At 55.7% G+C, this 23181-nt stretch overlaps 2 protein-coding genes and 1 long non-coding RNA gene across 3 annotated transcripts; 2 read left to right on the top strand and 1 right to left on the bottom strand.

Moving 5' to 3' along the window:
• Positions 1–439: 439 nt before the first annotated feature.
• LOC131481789 (uncharacterized) lies at positions 440–3819 on the top strand. Its single transcript, XR_009246565.1, has 3 exons — positions 440–743; positions 1233–1330; positions 3627–3819. It is a non-coding gene; the product is annotated as an uncharacterized LOC131481789 (long non-coding RNA).
• A 3657-nt stretch (positions 3820–7476) lies between these two features.
• On the top strand, positions 7477–8385 carry ZNF488 (zinc finger protein 488). Its single transcript, XM_004583543.2, has one exon. It carries the CDS (start codon positions 7477–7479, stop codon positions 8383–8385), a length of 909 nt encoding a protein of 302 aa, XP_004583600.2.
• Positions 8386–13866: 5481 nt separating this feature from the next.
• RBP3 (retinol binding protein 3) lies at positions 13867–21238 on the bottom strand. Its single transcript, XM_004583542.2, has 4 exons — positions 18188–21238; positions 17157–17347; positions 15334–15476; positions 13867–14520 (listed from the first exon to the last, which is right to left on the bottom strand). Exons 1-4 carry the CDS (start codon positions 21236–21238, stop codon positions 14177–14179), a joined length of 3729 nt encoding a protein of 1242 aa, XP_004583599.2. The 3' UTR covers positions 13867–14176.
• Between the last annotated feature and the right edge of the window lie 1943 nt (positions 21239–23181).

The raw sequence follows: 23181 nt of genomic DNA, 5'->3' as shown, positions 1-23181 counted from the left end.
TCTTTTCCTTCCGTCTATCCTTTGCGAAGTAAGCGGAAATTGTTAATGTTAGTACAGATGTGACTTTCTGCCCTGGCCCCATTCCACTCTGCAGGGGTAGGCGTTTTCCCAAAACCTGCAGGACCCCATGTCTTGCGCCACATTGTGCTCTTGGGAGCCTGAAAAGTGCGTAGAGCCTAGGACCTGGGGCTGGAGGTCTTCCCTGCGTTGCGCAACTGCCATGGCACGGTCACCCTGAGAGAGAGGAAAGGATCCCGGGCAGTACTGGGATCCTGCAGCGGCCAAGCCTGAGCGCCGGAGCTGAGGACGCCGCGGCTGGATTGCGGGGTCGCCGCCCGAGCCACGGGCAGATAGATATCTTGGCTGTCCTATTGGCACTAGGGGCCGCGGGGCGCCGACTTGAGTCTCCCCATTCCCCGACTTTAGCCAGACCCGCCCCTCCAGCTTCTTCCCAGAGCTTTGTGGAGTCGCCGTTATGCGCGCGGGAAGAAAATGAATTCCCGGACTTTGGCATCTTCCACCCGAGGAGTTCCAATTCGACCAGGTTCCCCCTCACCTGCGCGCCCTGCACTGGAGACCCTGGGCAAATGAGGAAGAGGTGGCTCCAGGTGGCGGATGGAGTTGGGGATGGGGGTGCGTCCCCGCCCAGAGGCGGGAGCCGGCCCGGAAGGCGGGGCCGAGAGCTGCGGAGGGCTCCCGTGCCAAGTTCAGAGCCGCTGGCTCGCTGCTGGAGAACAGTCTAGGTGAGACACGCTCTTGTCCGCCTAGGCGGATTCCTTGGCGGGCTTGGGAGCTGTGAGTCCCTGCACCGGTTCCAGCCTTCCCCAGGGCAGAGTCCTGGAGCACTGAGCACTGCCGGTGTCCCCGTCGGCTGGCGCTGCCCGTTTCCTCCCTCTGTCTCCAGGTGCCTTCCATCGCTCCTGGTCCTGGCCTGACCTGTCTCCCCTCTGTGTCTCTGGTTTCCTTTCTCTCGCATCTTCCACTGCCTGGTCTCTCCTTTATTGGCTGTTTCTTGCGTCGTCCATCTTCTCCTTCCTTGCCTCCCTCCCCCTTCCCTGCCCCCTTATCCCCCCCCCCCTCCCCCCCCCCCCCGCCCCCCCCCCCCCCCCCCCTTATCCCCGCTACCCTTCCCTCCAGCCCCCCTCCTCCTTTTCCCTTCCCTGCCTCACCCCTTCTCCCTGTCCTACACAAGGCAATTCTCACTTGGCTCCCCCCACCCACCAACCCCCCAGCCTTCTAGGTCGACTTTCCGTTTGGCATCCGTCCTTGCTTCGCTCCGTTTGCGGTGTGGCTCCCTGGTCTCCCACAGGGCCTGTGCTGGGGCCGCCCGGTAAGAACCGTGCATTGCTTCAGCCCCAGGTTCATTCCCCCATAGATTGTATTGAGAGAGCTGGCCAAATCGCCCTTTCAGTGGCTGCTGCGGGGGTGGGGTGGGGGATAAGAAAATGCTCGGGCTAAAAGAAAAAAAAAATCTATGAACAAGAAGCGGTCTTTGGGAGACCCAGGTTTAGTTGGCTCTTGGCATTGCTAACACGCAGGGACAGCATTGCAGGAAGCGAGTCCTCAAGGAGACATTCCGGGACATAGCTGCCTATACCAGCCTCCTGGACAGGCTGTGCAGTGCCTTTTGGAGGGAGGGTGGGGTGGGGCAGGACCCAAGCTTGGCTGGGGGAGGACATAGAAATAGGAGTAGAAATAGGAAAGTCACAGTTTCTAAACAGCAGATTTGTCAATGCCGTTTAGACACGGACATTGCACAGTAACTGTTCCTTGAGGTGTCTAACGTTTCATTGCAATAATCGTAGCATGTGAAATGGGCATTTGTGTATACATTATGTGGGAGGACACCAATGATAAAATAGCTTACCATAGTATCTATCAGACATTGTCTAAGGAAAGAGATCTCAAAAAACAATTCCCATTTGCTACCGAGGAATGAAGTAAACATAGGCTGTGCAGAGGCATGCTTTTGTGCCTTATTGTCTTGTCTGGCAACATTTCACTTTTAATGATAGCTTTATGATTGACACTCCTATCTGTATTTCAGATACACACCTAAAGAATGCATTGCTACTAAAAGAATCCTAGCTTGTTTTTAAAGAGGTCAGTTAGTCTAAGACAATGAGCCTGGTGTAGTTTAATGGGATCTTTGTCAGTAACTTGGCTAATTTTACTTTTCATTTGATGCAAATAGAAAATATAGAAACCCCACAGAGGTGTAGAGGAAGAAGGTAGAGTGTTGAGTAGAAAAAATCTGCTTGTTAGGTCAGAGGGTGTGGGGCAGGTCCCTAGGTTTGTGCATGGAAATTGGATTTGGGACTCTGTAGGCTTAAATGGGCCAGTGTGTCAACTGACCACTGACCTCCATATATCAGGATTCTTTGTGGAAAAGCTGGGCTTAGGGGTTGTGCCTTCTTGTCTCTGTTGTGCTTAGCAGATTTCTTTACCAGAAATCCTTAAGGTGACAACTTTTTTTTTTTAAAGATTTATTTTATTACAAAGTCAGAGATATACACAGAGGAAGATCTTCCATCCGATGTTTCACTCCCCAAGTGAGCCGCAACGGTCGGTGTGTGCCGATCCGAAGCCGGCAACCTGGAACCTCTTCCAGGTCTCCCATGCGGGTGCAGGGTCCCAATGCATTGGACTGTCCTCAACTGCTTTCCCAGGCCACAAGCAGGGAGCTGGATGGAAAGTTGAGCTGTCGGGATTAGAACCTGCACCCATGTGGGATCCTGGCGTGTTCAAGGCGAGGACTTTAGCCGCTAGGCCATGCTGCCGGGCCCAGTGACAACTTTTTAAAACAAAACTTAAAAGAAAAAAAAATAATTCTTGAGGGGAAGTACTTTAAAACTTATATTCCTTCTCTAAGTAGTCTGCATTTTATGTCTGTAAGAAAGTCATCACCCTTCTTTCTTTGGGGGCCACTGCTGTTGGCATCTGGGAGGGTCAGACTGAGTAGACAGCTATGTAACCCCTGGAGGCTGCCCCTGCAGGGGACTGCTGTCTGTAAGTCACGTGTTTCCACAGCCCCACTTAACCCTTTGGGGTGAAGAGCCCTACCCAGGCTATACTTGCCAGGAAACTAAGGTCCTGAGGTTACATCATCAGTGATGGACCACACTGACCACAACCCAAGGCTTGTCCTGGAACCTCAGTGGGTAGGGCAAATTCAGCACTGCCGGTGACTGTCCATGGTACTGAAGCCCCAGCACCTGCCGAAATTACTGCAGGCACCGTTGATTTGCCTGTTGACGGGGTCTTCTGGAACATCACTGCCCTTTCTCATGTCCTGGCCCTTCTTGACCACAGCTGACCCCAAATTCTCATCAAGGCCCCTTTGAAGCCTCGTTTCTGCCCCTCTAACTGGCTTCACTTCTGCAGATGCATGGCCAATGGGGTTATATCAGCCCACTGTGTGGCCAAGTTGTGATGGTGTTGAGACCAACCTCACTGTCCATCCGGGGCCTGCCTGTGTCCTGGGAACCCTGCACTTGGCTTTGCCTGAGCCCAGCAGCCATTGCTTGCTAGAGCAGTGGTGGACATGGCTGGATGGGCCATGACCTGTGGCACCAACCAGCCCCTGGAAAAGCCAGCACCACCCACCCTAAATTCTAGTTTCTCAGTGTGTTTAGGCCAAGGGATGCCTGAACATCAAGTTCATCTCCTTTTTTAGGAAAATCAACCCTTGTGTGTCTAAGTATGTATCCAAGGCAACTTTTAAAAATTAATGTAGATGTGGAATTCAAAGTCAAATTTATTTTTTCCAGAAAATTTTGAGGGATTGAACATTTTGTGTGGTACATCAGTCACCCATATCACATCAGAGTGTGCCTCATTCACACCCTGGTTGCTGACTGTGCTGCCAATTCAGCTTCCTGTTCAGGTACACGACAGGAAGCACAGGTGACACTCACCCACATGGGAGACCCAGACGTAGTTCTGGGCTCCTGGCTTCAGGCTGGCTCAGCCTTGATGGTTGCAGGCTGAACCAGTTTGGAGAGTGAACCAGCAGGTGGCAGATCTGTTTCATTTATACTTTGTCTCTGCCCTTCACAAAAAAATGAAAAAGGAAGAATAATGTAAAAATTGAGTTGGATGCATCTTTTTTTCCCACAATATACATTCCCTTGAACTTTCTTGAAGTTGTGTGTGGGGGGGTGTGTGTGTGTGTGTGTGACCTCTCCCCACACAGCCCTGTAGGCACTGTGTGTGTGTGTGTGTGTGTGTGTGAGAGAGAGAGAGAGAGAGAGAGAGAGAGAGAGAGAGAGAGAGAGAGACTCCTCCCCACACAGCCCTGCAGGCACAGTGCTCCAAGTTGGGGCCAGGTGTCACATCCAGTGTCGTCAGGGTTCCTGGAATGCGAGCCACAAAGGAAAACACTGTCTCTCTTAGCTGAGCAGGAATGAGTCAGAAGATAGTGGCAGATGGCCATGTCAGAGGGAGCTGGCGGAGACAGGGCCGAGCTGCTTCAGGGAGCCCTAGGAGCAAGAACACATAGGGAGTTTTCCAAATTCAGATGGGACTTGGATAGGAAGGATGCTGAGTGGCACAAAACCCAAACTCCTGTTGTGCCAGAGAGCACAAGATCCTCTCCATTGGCAGTTTAAACACCTCCTCCCCATTGGCAGTTTGAGCACTTGTAGCAGGCCAGGGGTGGGGCTTCCATGTGGCCAGCACTTCCGGAGGGCTGATGCTTGAGAGGCTCTAAGGTTAGATCAGATGCATACAGTCCCTCTGTCCAGGGGACCTGAGTCCAGCTGGCTGGTGGGGACAACACTGACCCTGGCCAGGGCGGGCTGGGAAGACAGTCCCTGTGTCTGGAACTGAACAGGTTACAGGTGAAAGGCATTCCATCCTCATCCTGGGCTGCTGCTTGGTGTTCCCTGGAATTCTGCTTCCGAGGGTGGAGTTGTAGGCTCTGGAAGAGGAATCGTCCTGGTTTATCACTTCCACCAGCAGTGGAGAGAAAGTCATCTCCAAGTAAGAGTGTGGTCTCTGGCCCCAGAAGCAAGTGTGGGTGAGACTTCCATCCAACCCCCTGAAAGCAAATCTGGCCCAGTGTGGTCACATTAGCCCCTGCTTCTGTTCTGGGACTGCAATGGGGCAAGAAATGGAGACTGCCCGCGTAGCCAGAAGACACCAGATCTGTACAGTCTCCCTGCATTTTCCTCCTTGACCTCACTCAATGGAGCTGATGTGTAGTTGGAGCTGACCAGGCTTTGTTGGGGTTAAGGGTGAAGTCCAGTGCTACATGGGGCTCCTGCTCCTCGGCCTGCTCCTTATGGCAGACATATGCCCAGCACTTCTTTGTCTGGGCATGCTACTGTGCTTGCTTGGCAAATGCCAGTTCCATCTATCAACACCCACACTAATGTCACCTCCTGCATAGGGCCTTCTTGGGCCCCGCCAAGACATCATGTGGCCAGTGACTATCCAACCCTGGACTGCACCATCCTTTCTCCGCTCAGTAATGCTGATCTTCTTAAGGAGATTTAGTATTTTGGGCCCAGCACAGTAGTCCAGTGACTAAAAAGTCCTTATCTTGCATGTGCTAGGATCCCATACAAGCACCGATTCCTGTCCTGGCTGTTTCACTTCCCTTCCAGCTCCGTTCCTGTGGCATGGGAAAGCAGGAGAGGCAGCCCAAAGCCGTGGGACCATACACCTGCATAGGAGACTCAGAACTCCTGGCTTTGGATAGACTCAGCTCCAGTCATTGTGGCCACCTGGAGAATGAGTCAGAGGATGGAAGATCTTTCTCTCCTTCTCTCTGTAAATCTGACTTTCCAATGTAAATAAATAAATCTTTAAAAAGATTTAATATTTTATCTATTTTATAGGCACAATAACAGAGAGAGGTAGAAATCTTCCATTTGCTGGTTTACTGGCCACAGTGGATGGATCTGGGCCAGGATGAGGCCAGGAGTTTCCCACCTAGATGGCAGGAGGCCCAAGTATTTGGGTCATCTGCTGCTGTTTCCCAGGTGCCCTCGCAGGGAGCTGGATGGGAAGAACAGCTGGGACTTGAACCGGCACTCAAATATAGGACACTATGTTGCAGTGACTTAACCTGCTGTGCTACAATGCTGTGCTAATCATGCAGGTTTCCATAAGCATGATGAAGTGCTCTTGTGTTTTCCTCTCTTACTGAATGGATTTGCAGCTCCATGCCGTTCTGTCTTGGGGCTTGCTTCAGACTGTTGTTTGTTGAGTGAATTCATGATTGCCACACCCATGGCCAGGCCGCACAATCTTTCAGGAGGGCTGGTTACCACCCCGTGTGTGTCTATGCAGTTTTCTCTGCCTTCTCTGTTTCATTTTTGTGGCTCCCTCTAGAAGGGTGTTTCAGCCTTTTCCAGTGTCCAGCATCCCACATGATTTGGGGTGCATGCTGTGCTGTGCTCAGGAGCACTCAGCAACTGGCTCTCAGCAGGCAGCTTCAACACGCATGCTGGGAGGGGTTCTCATTGATCATCTGGTGTCGGATGGACACAGACTCCAGACTTCATTCATCTGCCAATGGGTAAAGCAGCCCTGGCTAAATCAGATGGTAATTTTTGGAATGCTGGAAGGTGAGTTCATACTTTTCAATGTGGTGTTTGCACCGTAACAGCTGCAGAGAATGCTAGTTTAACTTGCATGACCGAAATTTCTTATCACTTTCTGGAGTCTTACCACAGAACTATAAAGCAAACCCTGCTTTGCAGCATTTGTCAAAAATTCTCCCATCTTGGCTGAGTGTAGGCCAAGGATGCAAAGTCATGGAGCAGGAGTGAGTTTGGAAGACACCAGTGTGTTGTGTAGGACCCAGCCAACACCATGGTCAACAGATGTCAGACCCTGAGTGACAGGGAAGAAGGGAGGAGAGAGAGGGAGGAGGCAAGGAAGGAGGAAGGGAGGGAGAAACAGACAGGGAGGGGAGAGAGGAAGAAAAGGAGAGGGGGAGAGAAGGGCTGAGGAAGAGAGGGGGAGGAGAGGAGGGAGAGAAGGGAAGAGAGAGGGGAGGAAGGAGAGGAGAAGAGAGTGGGAGATGGGGAAGCAGGGAGAGGGGTGTGAGAGGGAGGAAGCAGGGAGAAAGAGGGGAAGGGGAGAGAGCTGAAGAGAGGGATGGGGAGGGGAGTGAGCAGAATGGAGGAGATAGAGGACTGAGAAGGAAGGAGGGAGGGGAGAGACAGGGGAAGGAGGGGAGAGTGGGAGGGGAAGGCAGTTAGAGGGAGACAGAGGGAGGGGGAAGGAGAGAGGGAAGCCGGAGGAGAGGAATGAGGAGGGAGGGAGGGGGAGAGCACCCCTCATTGGCTGCCCACTGTCCCTCTGTTGCCCTCTCTTTCTGCAGAGCCCCTTCTGTGTCCCCAGCAGCTGTCACAGGGCCGGCTTTCATCTCAGGTCTCTCCTCTGTCCCAAGCCCTGAAGACCAGACTGGCGCCAGTGCAGGAGCCTCAACCAGGTCCAGCCTGCCCAGGGTTGCTGATCCCCATGGCTGCGGCGCAGGAAGTGGCACTTCGCCCTCCTCTGGCTGAAACCCACGGACAGCCTAGCGAATCCGGTCAGAGTCAGGGCCAGGACCGGGGTCGCAGGTCAGTGTTGTTAGAGAAGACAAACCACCGGACATTCCAGGACCTGGCCTGCGCAGAGCTGGCCCCACAGGAAGCTGAGGGCAAGCCCAGAGTGGGCCAGCAGGTGTCCCCGAAGGCACTTAGGGAACAGAGGCAGAGCGCCTTCGTGGAGCTGCCACCTCTGCACCTGAGTTGCGTCCAACAGAGATGGCAGGAGGATGCCCTGCATCTGACCTCCACCATGTCCAGGACCCCAGGGGGCGGCACTGTCGGCTCTGCCTGGCTTGCTGGAGGCTGTGAGCAAAGAAGCGCCTTCCGCAAACCAAGCAAGCACCCCACAGACAGCGCCAGGCCCTCGGATGCTGCCTCCATTGCCTTGTCTGCGGGTGACCAACTGCTGGGCCCTACGCACGCCCAGTGCTGGCCACGGGTGACTGCTCCTTCCCAGCCTGGCGGGGAGGGCGACCTGTGGACCTTGCAGACCTGGCTCCCGAGGGCTGCGCTCTGCAACGCACTGCGGGGCACGCCTGCGCTGTGGCTGGAGCTGAGCGAGGCCCTGGGGCCCTCGGCCTCCTCAAGGGCTCTCCTGCCACCTACGCTCACTTCCCTAGGCTTGAGTACCCAGAACCGCTGTGCCAAGTGCAGCCTGTGCTTCCGCCTCACCGCCGACCTGGTAGTGCACATGCGGTCCCAGCACAAGAGGGCACCCGCTGCAGGGCTCGACCAGCCAGCCAAGAGGCGCCGGGAAGAGGCCCTCACCTGCCCCTCCTGCCATGAATATTTCCGGGAGCGTCACCACCTCTCCAGGCACATGATGTCACACAGCTAGCAGGTAACCTGGCAGCACGCCCTCTGCCCACCTCTGGGGCCCACATCCTTGGCGTCTGTGGGTCTACAGCCCAGACCTGGGGATGGTTTTTGCAGGGGGCACATTCCTAAGGAAAGGATGCGCTTCTGTGCTCCAGGGTGTCAGGGCTGAGCTGTGTGGCAGTGCAGCAGCTCCTGGCTCCATTGCCTGCTCTGCTTGAAAGCACTTTGCACCTGCTGTCCACTGCACCTGCCAGCCACCTCCATGGACAAGTTGCTGAACCCGCTGAAGCCTGGTCTTCTCACCCGTGAAAGGGAGATGGCAGTGCCTGTGTCTTAGGGATGTAGCTCAGAGTCCAGCGCAGTGATGTTAAGACTGGCCAGCCGGCTGCCTGCTGCAAGACCTGAGGATTCTGGTGCCCAGCAGTGTGCACCAGTGGCACTACAGGCTTGGGATGAGCGAGAACTTGGTGCACTTCTCAGCCGGGCCTTCTGTTGGCTGGGAGGGGAGCTGGGGATGGGGGACTGGCGTGGTCCCAGTAGCAGCTGTGATTTTGACTCTACCAAAATCTGGACAGGCTGGCTTGGGTGCCTGGGCACATCTCATGCCACTACCTGAGTCACTTTGCAGGGGGCAAATCCTCCTGCTGTCATTTCACCCTTCCCACCTAATCCTGGAGCAGTACAAGTGGGAGGCTGCTCTCATCCCCGCAGAAGAAACCAAGTTCCAAGCGTAGATGACCCCCCACTTGGGGCCATTGCCTAGAGGCCATGGTGCAGGGACCAGGACCTGGGTGTGGGTATGAGCTGAGTGTATTGGCCTCTGTTTCAGCTCCACCATCCTGGGAATGTGGCATCCCAGGCAGAGACTGAGGGTCCACCCCTCTACTCCTGCATAGGTGTGAGTACACCTGCTCAGAGCTTCCTGTAGTTCCTTTCTTCAGCACACAGATTATCTTGCTTGCTGTCTCATTGCTTTAGCTGGTCTACTGTGTCTTCTCACACTGGTAGGTAGACTTGGGGAGGGTCTTTTTGTTTGTTTGTTTTTGCTGTTTTGTTTGCTACTGCATGCTTAGTGTCGCGACACCATAGGTGCCTGACGGGCATTTAACAGTTATTGAGTGGATGAATCTGTGAATGGAATGTCATGTTCTGGCTTTGCACCTGCCAGATGTCGAGTCAGCTTCTTCATTGGGTTTTTGGCATCTGTCAAGTGCACACAGACTCCTTCCCTGGCTTATCCAATTGCCCTATGATTCTGGTAAGATCTCTTGGAAAGGGAACAATGCATGTGGATGCAAGAGATGCTTAGAATTGAAAGAGGCTTGCAGTTTCTGGTCTACACCCCTGGCTTTGGCATGTAGGCATGAGCCAACATGCTCTGCACTGCAGGGCAGGTGATGGTAAGGTCAAGGTTACAACCCCTGTAGATGGTTAGTCCTTGACAGTGGAGCTCACCTGTGCTCCACAGGCAGCCCTGAGAGTGGTGGTGGTGGTGGGGGGAGTCATGTGGTAGCTTGCACTACCCATGGATAGAATGATTACACACATAATTATCAATCATTTACATAAGTCATGAGGAGGATAGCATAGTGAGAAAATTCGAGAATGCTGCCCAGCCCTTCAGATCCTACACATACGTCCTCTTCCTGTGGGCAGGCTTAGGGGTAGAAGTCCACTGAGCCATCACCTCGCTCCCTTGGGAGGTTAGGACGCCACCTGGAGGCCGCAGGCTGCCCTGCAGGCCGCCTCTTCCTACAGTGGGCTTCACACCTTTTCATTTGCAGAGTGGCTCACTGGGTCTAAAGATCATGTGGCCGATGCCATCTGCACTGCATAGAGTAAAAATATGAGAGCTGAGGCTTTCCTTGGTGTCTCTGGATTTGTGATACTAGCAGATGAGAATTAAAGGCAGCCAATTCAGGGTGTAGAGTTGGGGAGACGGTTGAGGCAAAAGGAACAGAGGGGGTCTTTTGAACTTTTCCTTCCTTCCTGTTCTACTTTGTACTTCCTCTGGGGAAGGAGGTAGGAGGCCTCTGCCATCTAACCCCTTTGCTGTCCTAAGCTGCATGGATTAGCAGGCTATTTTTAGTGCTGGCCAGTAGGTCAGCAAAGAGGAGGGCTTGGGACCAGGCAGTGGCTGGATCCCATGGGAAGCAGGAGGTGGGAGGCGGGTGCCCCGGGTGGGGGCCTAGGATGGTGTAGGCCTGCAACCCTGTTCCTTCTGCGGCCACCTGTGCATTGCATTCCAGCTGTGTGGTAGGCAGGGCCCCTGCAGACTGTCTACTGCCCACGGGGCTGTGAGAGACAGGCACATTGTGAGATGGGGGTGAGGGAGGTGGTAGCCCAGCTGACTGCTCCCTCATGTTTCTTTCTGAATGTGGCATGTGGCTGCTGTGTTCCTGGCCCCTCTGGTTCTGAATGGGGACCCATGTCTGTAGCAGGGACATCTTGTCCTGCCTGGCTTGGGCCTGGCCAGGGACAGTTAACATGCAAGCCCAGGATCTGGAGCCTGGCCACCCTGGCCCTGCATGATCAGTTCCTGGCTAGGGAGAGAATGAGCTCTCTGGGAACATCACCCATTCCTTACTCTGCTGCTTGCCCTTGGCCCGGAGCCCTCTCTGTGGCACCTTGCCCTGCTTCTACCTGGCTCTGCCTCAGGGAGGGGTGGCATTTCAGAAAGTGACGGCCCAACACGCACCTTCTGCAGCATGGTCTGGCCCTTGATAGTCAAATGATGAGGTTTGGGTATTGAGGGAGAATAACAGGGAAGTTCTGTCTTGCCCTGCAGAGCTGCTTTGTGTCCCCACAAGGGCCTTTGGGGTCATTTGTCCTGTGCATCAGTGCCATGGGTCCCCATTGGTCTCCTTGGGGTGCTTCGACACCCTGACCACTGCCCACTTGCTTGGCCCTGCCGGGGAAGGTGTCTGCATCACATGGCAGTGCCTTCTGGAGGGGTCGTGCCCTTCACCGGGGGTCAAGGCCAGAGAAGGGTAGGAGCCATGGGAGGTGTTGAAGTACCTAGCTAGGACCCCAGGCTCAAGAAGATGGGATGGCAGGCTGGGCCCGGGACAAAGCAATGTTAGCAGCCCACCACCTTTGGTCCCCTGAGGCTGGTAGGGGAAAAGTGGAGAGAGAATTGGGGTGTTTGGAGGTGGGTACAGCTGTGTGTGAAGTGGTGATCTAAGAGGCGGAGCCAGCTTTGCTTCACAGAGGCCTCAGATGCGGGCAGAGAGAGGTAAGGAGCCCAGAGCCCATGGCTCTAGGTGGCTGCTGTCCAGGTGGGTGTGCCCACCACAAGACAGGCCTGGTGAGATTTTGTCTTCTGTCTGCAAGCAGGTAGATTTGCAAGAAGCCTGGCCTGTGGCAAGGTCAGCCTCTCATTTGGCTGTGCAGAAGGCTAAGGATTCTGCCTCTCTACCCCAGACTAGGTGCAGGTGACATGGGAGAAAGAGCAGGGCATTGCAACTAGGCAAATGTGGTTCACCTCCCTCCTGCCCCGGAGGCAGCGGCACCAGACCAGGCTATCCACTGGGAGGATGTCAAATTTTTGGCCAATGGGAGAAGAAAGGGCTCGAAGGAGCCTGGGCTGTATCCAGGGGAACCAGGCTGGACAGTGGGCCACCACTCTGCTGGGACCACAGCCAGAGTCACACCTGAGAGCCACTCCTGGAAGATGATACTGTGGCTGGCCCCACCGAGCCCTGTCCCTGGATGCTTGTTGCGAATTGAGCTTCAGCCCCCGCTTCCTGGGGTTGCTGAGGGAATAAGCTTCCAGGGCTTTGTAATAGGCAGACATGACAATGGCTCACATGGGCTGGGAACTGCATTGAGTTGTTCACTTGTCTCATCGTCTTTTTCCTGAGACAGCTGGGACACCTGAGGCCCTGCTCACACAGGCTGATGCCAGGCCCTGGGCTCCCTGTGTCTCCTTCTTGATGACCATGAGCCGGGGACTTGGTGTAAGTACTGGGTCTCCCGGTGGAGGATGGATGCCCGTTGAGAAGGATGAGTTGTCGTCCAGGCAGCCATGCTGTAATTTGGACATGGGGCAGGGGAGCACTGGGAGGAGGGTGGTCCTTAGGTCAGTGGGGTGGGGAGAGCTGGTCCTCAGGAGGGGTGGAGCCAGGGCCCTCTGCTTCCTGTGTAGCAATGCAGCTGCCTCATCCCAGTCTCAGAGTGACATTCCGAAAGAGCTGAGGACGGGGCAGGGGTCCTCACATGAGCCCACGTTGGGCAGGTTGGCTGGCTGTTGAGGCTCCAGAACAATCTGCTGCATAAGCTAATGCCCACATAGGTATTTCAATATTGTGATAAAAAAAAATTGAAGGCATGCAAGCATGAGGCTTGGGCGAGAGAACCATGTGTAGCCCCTGGCCCTTCTGACCCATCTCTGCCGTCTACTCGTCCACAGCACCCGGCACCACACCTTCGGCCAACTCCGTTGCCTGCAAAGGCCAACACTGCTGCCTCAGGAGGAGGTGTGGACAATAGGGAAGGAAACCCAAGTGGCAAAGGGCAAGTGCTGCCGATCCCACAAGTCATGACTAGTGGCCCAGTTCCTTTCCTTGACGGACGGGTTTTATTTTGGGGAACATTCCTGTATGTGAAAAGGATGGATAAAGGCTTGTGATGGGGGTTTAACAACAAAGTAGGATGAATAAAGATGACAGTATTATTCTAAACTCTACCACCCAGAGAAATTGTGAAAATGTAGGTGATCATCAGATAGCCACATGGATGAGGGGGCGAGAGGGAGGAAGTTAACAGGTCTAACGAAGAAAAGGAATGAGGTCACAGAAGAGCTTTGGACTGAAATGAAGTCATCTCCTTGATCAAGCTGGGTTTGGGCTTGGTGGTCACCATGGAAACTCCGGCTAAGTGGTTTTCCCAGGTGTCCCAGCTCTCTGTTGTCTGTAGAGGGCGCTGTGAAGATCAGGCTTGTGCTCTGGGGGAAGCCGCACAAGTGACAACATCTTATCCTCACCCAACCATCCAGGAGCTCTGGTGCCAGTCTCATCCCTACCAGCTCTTCCGGGAATCTGACAGCTGTGCATCTAGCATTCCCCTGCACTCACTGTGCACCCGATCCCCACCACAGCTGCCTGGTGGAGCTTGATGGGGGGTAGTGGTTGCCACTGTGGCCTTCAGAGCATGGTAAGGAAAGCACGGATCACAGCTCACGGAGAGATGTGCTCTACAGGCGAGACATACGGCAGGGGGCAGCAGGCCCAACGGTCTCAGCCCATGCCTTCGACACAGGTGCCTGACATCACGGGTGACATGAAATGCTGGTGACACGGAGCTGGGCTGGAAGCACCAAGTCCCCACAGTTGGCACAGCCCTTGACTCTGGACAGATACAATCGGCACAGCTGTGTGTGCATGCATGCTGAAATGGCCCGGCTGCAGACACGGTGGGGAAGTAAATAACAGAGCAAATCCTCTGCTTAACAACTCAGAGCTTTGCAACAGGCTGCTCAACGTGCAGTGGGTGTGTCAGCACCTAACCCAGGCACACATCAAGGGGCATCTGCCTAGGGGAGAGAGCTGGTGGGGCCATGATGTGACCATCAGGGGCCAGGAAGTCAGGAGGTCACCTCCTTCAAGTAACCATGCAGGAATATTGCTCTTGAAGAGGGGAAGGGCTGAGCTCCAGCTCCAGGGGTCCTGAAAGGGGTATGCAGCAGGGAGGGTGCTCCAGAGGGTCTCCATGGCTAGGCAGGCCTCTGAAGCCTCAGGTGGGGTTGTGGGCCCAGAGGTGGCACCTGCCCTAGCCCTGGGGCTATGCACACGCAGACCTGGTGGGTGCTCCTATGGGCCGGGGCTCTGCCTCCCCCTGGCCAGGCTGCGCTGCAGCATCTCCTTGGCTTTGGCGAGAGCCATGTCTGCAGGAACAGCCACGTGAGGGGTAACACCCACTCCCTCCCAGGAACTGCCATCAGCGGCCCCCACAGAGCGCGCTGTGGGGATGGTGATGTAGAGGTGGGTGTCGTCCACGTGATAGGTTTGCGGCGGCTGGCAGCCCCCGCTGGTCACCTCGCCGATGACCAGGGCCCGGCCAAGCCTCTTCATGATGTAGGTGAACTCCTCTGCAGCTCCGGCCGTCAAGCTGCTGGTCAGAATGATCAGGCTCTTCTTGGAGCCGTAGCGTTTGCCTGGAAGACAGAAGGGACTCCTCTGCATCCTGGGTTGCATGTGCAAGCTGTCTGAGCCCCTTGAGCCCCAGTTTGGGCATCTGTGAGGTGGGGGACATAATGGCTGCCCAAGACAAGCATTCGTCTGAGAACTGCCCTGGGGAAGGGGGTAGGGTAATACCCGGTTGCACCTGAGTCCAGTAGTCCTGGTCCCTCAGCAGAGCCGGGACTACTGTGGGAGTGTTGTGGGAGCCAGTGTTGTGGGAGCTAACCCAGGCCGTTGTTCAAAAGATGCTCCTTTCTCCTTTCAGAAGCGCAGCAGTAAGGAGGCCTCATCTGCCCGGTCAGAAGTAACCCTTCCCAATCCCAACTACATTTTAAGGGCTCAGCAGCTGTGGGTGGCGGGCACCTCCCAGGCCATACCTTATAGCTCAAAGACCTCCTGGTGGGTGGCTCTATTTTCAACTCTGGCCTAGAACGTGAATTTGAATTTAGAGTTGGCCTGGTCATGACTTTCTCTGTTGAGCAGTGTTTTGAGGTATATGCACTGGGATAAGGGGGTATTAGGAATGAAACTAGGAGTGTTTTTCTCATCAAAGACACCCCTTCCCACTCCTGTGCGTCTCTCCAGGTGCTTTCTGCTGGGTGTGCTTACAGGTCTCCAGGGTATGCATGGAAGGCAGGAGAGGGGAAGGGAGAGCATATGCATCCAGGAAGGGAGATCAGGGGCCACCTTGGATTCTCCAGCTGCTGCTTGGAGCCCAGGGCTATCTTTCTGGAATCTTCTAGAAACTTCCAGAAAAAGGACAGGAAAGGGACATCTTCCGCACGTACCTGCGAGCCGAGTGTGGGTCCAGAGCTCACTGATGGAGTCATTGGGACGGCTGTAGATTTTGTCCAATAGAACTGGGGCACCCTCATCAAAGAAGTAGGAGCACAGGGCAGAAATGGAAGAGGTGGGGCCACCGATGTTGAACCTGGGGGCAGCGAAGTGAGCATAGAGTGAGGCTTGACTCACACACAGGTGGGCCTCCAGCTCTCCCTGGGGAGGCCGGAGTCTCAGTCCAATGTCCCTGCTGTACCCTCCCTTTAGAGTCTTGAGGGTCTGTGCCACTCAGCATTAGTCTTTGATGCCAAAGGCTCTGACAAGTCCTGCACTTAGGAACTTGGGTCCAAGTGTTCCCCTCTTGTTAATCATGCCCATGAGTGGATCACATTTTGGGAAGCACTGTCTTCCCTAGTCTTATCCTGTGATGATGTTGCAAATCCCACCAGGCATCTTGGTCCAAATGCCCCATGTGGCGTTGAGATGTGTCTGTGGTCTCGGAGTGGTTAGAGAGCCTGTGTCAGGCCATCTGGCTCAATCCTACTGTGTGGCCTTGCAGGTCCCCTGCCAGAGGTTCCTCATGCATCAGGGGCCTCTCCTGGAGGGAGACTGGGGTAGCCTTGCTGCCCTCAGGGCTCAGTGTCTAGCGCCACAAGGATAAGGTGGACTTGGAGCAGAGCACACCTGTAGCCCAGGGCTTTCTGAGCCATTAAGACACAGTGAGACTGCGCAGCCCCCACATCAGAGGGTCTGAATTTGATGCTGCCGCTGGCTCCTGACTCCAACTTCCTGCTCCTGCAGCCCCTGGGAAGCAGCAGTCTCCTGACACCCATGTGGGAGATCTTGCTTTGGTTTTAGTTCCTGGGCTTGGACCCGGCCCAGTTCTGGCTGTTGAATACATTTGAAAAGTGAACCAGACAATTAGGAGTTCTCTCACTGTCTCTCAAACAAATAAATGTGGATGGCACAGTTCATCTGAGAGGGTCTTAGAGTCAGGGTGGTTCAGACTTTCACACGAACAGGAGGAGCCCCAAGTTCAAGTTTTAGGCACCCACAGAACTGGGGCCTACCCAGAGAGGCGACTAGAGATGACCAAGAACCATGTGATTGTGTTGGTCAGGGACCTGAGCTGGACTAGATATTCCCTGCCTGGTGATCTCTCCTCAAATACACACACAGAAAAAAATTTTTAAATGTTTCATTTTTATTTGGAAGGCATATTTTTAGAGAAGGGGAGACAGAGATGTGGTTCACACCCCAAAGGGCTGCAATTGCTAGAGCTGAGCCCATCTGGAACTGGGAGCCAAGAGCTTCTGCTGGGTCTCCCACATGCATGCAGGGGTCCAAGCACCTGGGCCATCCTCTGCTGCTTTCCCAGGCCATTATTAGGGAGCTAGATCAGAAGTGGACCAGCTAGGACACAAAGTGGCACACATATGGGATGCTTGCTCTTGTAGTTGGAGGATTAGTCAGCCACACCACTGTGCAATAACATTTTAAATATATACAGATAATCAGGCCTGCTCTCTGGAGCTACAGACTCAGTCTGGCTTGGGTGGGGTCCAGGAATCAGCCCCAACCCCCTCCTTTGAATTCGGGGACCCGACAGATTGAGGGTCACTACCAATCTGGAAGATGGTAGAAGGACTGAACAATCCCACCGGGGCTGTGGGTTTGCTGGCCCGTTGAATTAGCACCCTGAGAGGCAAACTGGCCCGAGTCCTGCTACATGGGCAGCCATGACCCCTAGGTCCCCGTCACATCCCCAGGCCCGTCCCTTCCCCTCGCTGCAGCCCTCGCACCAACTGCCTTCCCGGCTGGGCTCACTGACCTCATGTCAATGATCATAGCATCGGTGTGTACGATCTTCTTCCAGATGTGTTCCACCAGCAGCTCAGAGACCTGGGTAAGCAGCTCGCAGTCCCCGAACATGTCGAAGCGCAGGTAGCCAATGTTGTGCTCCAGCACATTGGTGTGGAAGGAGAATTTGATGAGATCCTCAAAGACTTCTGGGGAGGGGATCTGGAAGCGTGGCCAATGGTGAGACAGGGGTCACCACCAGAATGGGCGAAAGTGCAGGCAAAAGGGCACTGATGCTGCCAAGGGAGTCAGGGAGGACCTATGCCAACATCTGGGTAGAAAATGCTACTTTCTACACAGAGCCTCCTTTTAAGGGAACCAGGGCTGGTGCTGCCCCACCTGGCTTGCTGGGACCCTGCAGAGGAGAACACAGACGGCTGTCCTCAGCTATTGCTCTAGAGGGGCTTTGGGCTGGTGCTGGGGGTACCATTTCAAAGCCCTGTGACAGTCACTCAGCCTTGTTGACCGTAGTGACCTAGACTAAAGTTTTCATCCTTGTCCTTGGAAAGGGCCCCGCCTCCCTGGGGATGCTGCACTGTGCATTGTGGGAGAGAAGGAGATAGGCAGTTGGTGGCTCCTCCCTAAAGCAGACCTTGGCCATCCCCCTGACCAGTACAGAGCATGGTTCCAGACTGCATGCTATAGGCAGCTGGGAGGCTGGGGCCTCAACACTCACACACATTGCAAGGCAGGCAAGGGGAGCCTCCCATTTTCAGAGGAAGAATTACAACTAGGTGGCGTCTCTCCCCTGCAAACACCTGCCATGCACCTGCTAAGATGAAAATTCTTCTCTCTATCCCAAGGGAGTTTCACACTGGGCTCCTGCAAGTCCAAGTACTATGCAGAGGTGTGTGAGGATGAGGGTAACAGATGGGAAGACAGAGAGAGGCGGGGGAAAAGAGGTGCCAGAAAGAAACCAAAATACAGAGATAAACTTGATGCCCAGCATGGTGAACGCACTCCCGGGTCCTCAGGCCCAGCTAGGTCTCCCCAGTGTCTCACCTGCATGGGCACAATTCCTGGAATGCGGTCCTTGGCATCCTCAGGGATGTGGGCTGTCTTCAAGTGCGGGTCCCCTGAGAGCATCTGCAAGTCAGCCCCCAGCATCTCAGCCAGAGAAGCTTCCGAGGTCACCCTGGAGTAACGGCTCTGCAGGCTGCTCAGCTTGGCAGCCATCTGGGCCCCCAGCTCTGGGGAGGCGTAGTTGTCGGCCACCAGCTTCCCGGCTGTCTGCAGCACTGTGGGCACCTTGGCACGCAGGGCCACTATGTCTTGGGCCGTGGAGAGGGCCTCGCTCATAGGGGCTGTGACGTCAGGCTCCACGCCTGCCAGGTCCCAGGCCTCACCGGTGGTGGCACTCAGAGCCACCTGGGTGGGCATAGAGGCATACAAGGAGCTGCTGCCCACCTGGTAGATGCCCACAGCGAGTGCCCCTCCTGCTGTGGGCTCGCCAATGACGGTGGCCCGCTGCAGGTCCTGCATGGTATGGGCAAAGGCCTCAGCGGCTGAGCCACTGTTGTGGCTCATGAGGATGTAGAGGTCCTTCTGGGGGCTGTAGCGTTGGCCGGCCACCTGGGGCAGGGTCCACACCTCAGCCACCTGGGAGGTGGCCCGGTCAAAAATGGAATAGAGGTGTTGGCGGGGCTCGGCATCAAAGAAATAGGAACAGAGCAGCGGCACGGCTGAGGAGTAGCCGCCAGGATTGTAGCGCAGGTCCACCACCAGCGCCGCCGTGTCCACCAGCCCCTGCCACACCAGCTGCACCAGCTGTGGCCCGATGACCTTCACCGTCTCCAGCTCGGCCATAGCATCGAAACGCAGGTAGCCCAGCCGGCCAGGCAACACGTTGGTCTTGAACAGGGCCTCGATGAGGTAGGAGAGCTCTTCTGAGGAAGGGACGGCTGGGGGAGGCAGGGGCACCTCCTCAGCCACCAGCTCCCCAGGGCTGTGGAACACGAGCAGGCGGTGGTCCCCGGACACCTCCTGCAGGTCAGCTGTGAGCTGCGAGGCCAGCGACTCCAGGTCCACAGCAGTGCGGTAGGCGCCTTGGGACAGCTTAGCTTGCAGCAGGGTGCTGGTCTGCCCCACCACCTCAGGCCTTGCGTAGTGAGCCTCCAGCAGGTGCCCTGTGCCCTCCACCAGGGTGCCCAGGCTACGGTGGAACTCTAGTACCTCTTGGGCCTTGTCCAGGGCCTCCTCAGCCAGTACAATGGCATCAGGCACCACACCGCCACCCAGCCAGCCCTCGCCGTGGTTGTCGATGAACGTGAGCACAGGCACGATCAGCACCAAGCCACCCTGGGGTGTGTCCAGCAGTGGCACCGTGCTTGTGTGCAGCAGGCTGCCTGCTGTGATCTCGCCCACCAGCGTGGCCCAGCCCAGCGACTGCATGAGGAAGGCGAACTCCTCAGCAGCCGTGGCGGTGCGGTGGCTGGTGAGCAGGTACACCCCTCGCTGGTGGCCATAGCGTGGGCCCAGCAGTGTCGTGTGGCTCAGGTGCTCCTGTGTGATGTTGGTGCGGCGGTTGTAGGTGGTAAAGAGGCGCATGGGGCTGTCCTCGGGGCCCTGGAAGTAGGAGAGCAGCAGGGGCACGGCAGAGGACGGCCCGCCTGGGTTGTGGCGTAGGTCCATGATGAGGTGCTCAGTATCCTGAAGCGGTGCCCATGCTTGGCTCACCACGTAGGGCCCCAGGGCCTCCAGCACAGAGGCGTCGGTGAACCTGTCGAACCGCAGGTAGCCCACGTTGCCAGGCAGCATTGCCACCTGGAACACAGAGTTCACCAACACCTGCCGGGCAGCCTCGCCTTCAGGCACAGTGGGGGCTGCTTCCAGAGGGTCCCCTGCTCCAGCCACCTCGAGCCCAGAAGTGGTTTCTTTGGTTCCCGCAGTGCGCACCAGGAGCCTAGGGTCCTCCGACACAGACTGCAGCCCAGCGTTCAGCTTGGAAACCAGGTCTTCTTCGGAGACCACCGCTGAGAAGTCCATGGTGGCCAGGTGTTGCAGCAAAGCAGGCACACGGTCCACCAGTGCATAATATTCCCGCAGAGCTTCCTGCAGGCGATGGAGCATGCCGGGCAGGGCACGGCGCAGGGTAAGGATGGCCAGGGCTTTCTCTAGGGCTTGCTCGGCTGGTGTCCCCACACAGGGTAACACTCCACTGCCCTCCCATGTCTGGCTGCCCCCGCCCAGGGGCCCCAGGGATCTGGACACAGGAACAGTGAGGAAGAAGTTGGACTGGCCTATGCGCAGCTTCTGCAGGTCCAAGGCCCCTCCCACTGTGCGTTCACCCACCACGATGGCCCTGCGCATCTGCTTGAGGATATAAGCAATGTCCTCGGCCACACCCCCTGTACGGCCGCTGGTCAGGACCACCACATCCTTGTCGGTGCTGTACCGCCCTCCCAGCACCTGAGGCAGGGTCCAGATCTCCGTGGTGGTGTTGGAAGGGCGGTCGTAGATGGTATCCACGTGTAGGACCGTGTTTTCTGGGTGCAGATAGGAGATGACATAGGGGATGCCGGAGACGTGGCCCCCAGTACAGTGCCGGAGATCCAGCACGAGGGAGGATGTGTCCATGAGCTGTCTCCAGACGTGAGCCACCAGGAAGCCACCCAGCTTGCTCAGCACCTCCTGGTCTGGAAGGTCATCTACCCGCAGGTAGCCCACGTTGTGGTCCAGGACCTCGTGGTGCACACTCTTCTGCAGCCAGGCCAGCAGCTCCTCGTGAGTCAGGTTGCTGAGTGCCGGGGCCTGCCGAGGCACCTCCTCCAGGGTGCTGGGCTCATAGGAAATGACTAGGCGCGGGTCATTGAGGGAGCTCTGCACCCCGGCCGTGAGCACCTGTGCCAGAGTCTGGGGATCAGAGATGCTCAGAATCTCCTGGCTCTTCATGGCCTGTTCGATGGCTGCCTGCATCCCCATGAGGTTCTCAGGGAAGCAGTAGTTATCCAAGAGGACCTTGGCCATGTCCAGCACCAGGCTGGGCTGGAATAGCTGTGAGGGTCCAGCCAGGCCACACAGCAGCGTGCACAGGAGTAGCACCCATCCTCTCATTGTGGAGGTGCCGCAGCCAGCCCAGCTGCCAAGCCGAGGACCCCCACGGTCGTTTTGTCTCCCACCGCTTCTGCGTGGCTGCCTTCCACCCGTGTCCTTCTTAACTCACAAGACAGAAGGTCTGGGGCTCAAGTTGGGAGTTGGGGCAAGGCTCCCAGCTCTGATAAGCCTTTAATCCAGTCTAATTCAAGCTCAAGTGCATCAGCAGGGGAGGGACTGCTGGGAAGGGGCCGGAGCCTATCATGCCCTACCACCCTGTGTGTAAAAGCACTAACATCTATGCTTTATTTGGGGGCGTGCTGTGCACCTGAAGCACCAGGTCCTGCTTCAGCATTTGCAAACTGGTGATTCATGCCAGAGCTTGGGAAAGGAGACTTAGGTTAACCTGTGAGTCAGTAGCTTTTCTTTGCTACACTGGGTGGCCTGTGTCTCTGTAATCAAATAGAGTTTATTCTCTTGCCATCTGTTCTGGGACTTTAGGGAGCCCCTCATTATTGGCACAGATTAAACAAGAAGGCATGTGGATGGCGTTTTGTAATTCTCGGCATGTAAAATGTGCTCAGTCAAGTTCTCTGCATTAGGAAGCATCCCTGCCTCCCAGTTAAGGAAGCAGGCCAGAGAGCTGTGTCAGTGACTGATACCCACCATGCTGGGTGGGGGCAGTTGTGGGGGTTGGAAGAAATCAGGGAGGAGGTGGTGGTGGTGCATGGCCGCCTAGGAGTGCAGGGCTGGGGAGTGAGGCTGCCATTAAAACTCGGGGACCTGGCCCTCATTCCTGTGTCCTGGGGACTATGTTGTCCATAATCTTGGAGAAATGGAATATCTGGACCTTGTTGTGTGAGGGATGAGTAGGAGGGGTGCTGGCCTTGTAGACCCCATGGGACCATGATTCCAGCATCCCACCAGCTCAAGGACACAGAGAGTGTCCTTCTCTTGGCTAAAGAAGATCAGTGCTGATCAAGGACTCAGCGCCCAGACTGGTTCTTGCAGGGAGAACCGAGTGGTTGAAGGGCTTGGATGTCTGCAGCTCATAGAATCCAGATGACCCTCCATGCACATCCCCTATACACACACACATACACACACACACCACTGCATGGCGCACACCTGGGAGCTCATACCAGATGCACTGACACAGCAGGACCTGCAGGCTTCTGGTGCCTGCTCCTTCTCATGGGAGTGATCTGAGTCCTGCTTGTAGCCTGACTTGCCACAAGTATCCAAGGATACACTCTGGAGCCACAACCTAGGACCCCTCTGTGCCTCCCTTTAGGAAGGCCCACATAGTACAGCAGAGTCCAAGGAGGGTGAGTGGGACAGCCACCCCAGCTCTGTCCTTCCTCACTGCTCAGCACATGTGTCTTAGTAGGCTGGATCCCAGGAGAAGGTGGTCTGAGGGCCTAGTGGGTGGGGTGGGGTGGGGATTCTCTGCACACTACTAAGCCACAATCTGCCCTCTGGGTGTCACTGGCTGAGCATGTTTGCCAAGTAGAGAATGAGGGCCGAAGAAGTCAATTAGCTAAAGCAAACACGTTCATAGCTCATTAGGATTTGTTTAATGCCAAAGTGACATATGGTCACACAACTGCACTATGTGCAGGCCACGAGCATGAGCCAGACGGCAGGGGCAAGGTAAGGGAAGAGGCGGGAGGCCACAGACACAGTCTGGATCCACATCTGTTGCATTTATTCAGCCCTGACACTGAGAAGACCTGGCCGTCTCTGCTGCCTCCACTTGGGAAGCCATGGCTCTGAGTGTGCAAGAGTGCTTGTTGGTTGGTTACCACTTGAATCTAGGCTTGACTCTGAGTAGGAAAGGCTGGGGGTAGAGAGGACCAGCAATGATGCCTTCCTGGCATGCTTGTAAGCTGTGGTCTTGGAGTTCTGGGGCTAGCCCTCGATTCATGCCATGGCTCAGAGCCTTTGGGCAACACAGAGGAAGA

This window comes from Ochotona princeps, chromosome 13, assembly GCF_030435755.1.
Source record: "Ochotona princeps isolate mOchPri1 chromosome 13, mOchPri1.hap1, whole genome shotgun sequence".
Classification (NCBI taxonomy): Eukaryota; Metazoa; Chordata; class Mammalia; order Lagomorpha; family Ochotonidae; genus Ochotona; species Ochotona princeps.
Note: the sequence above shows the minus strand (reverse complement) of the source record. Positions and strands in the feature narration are given on the sequence as shown.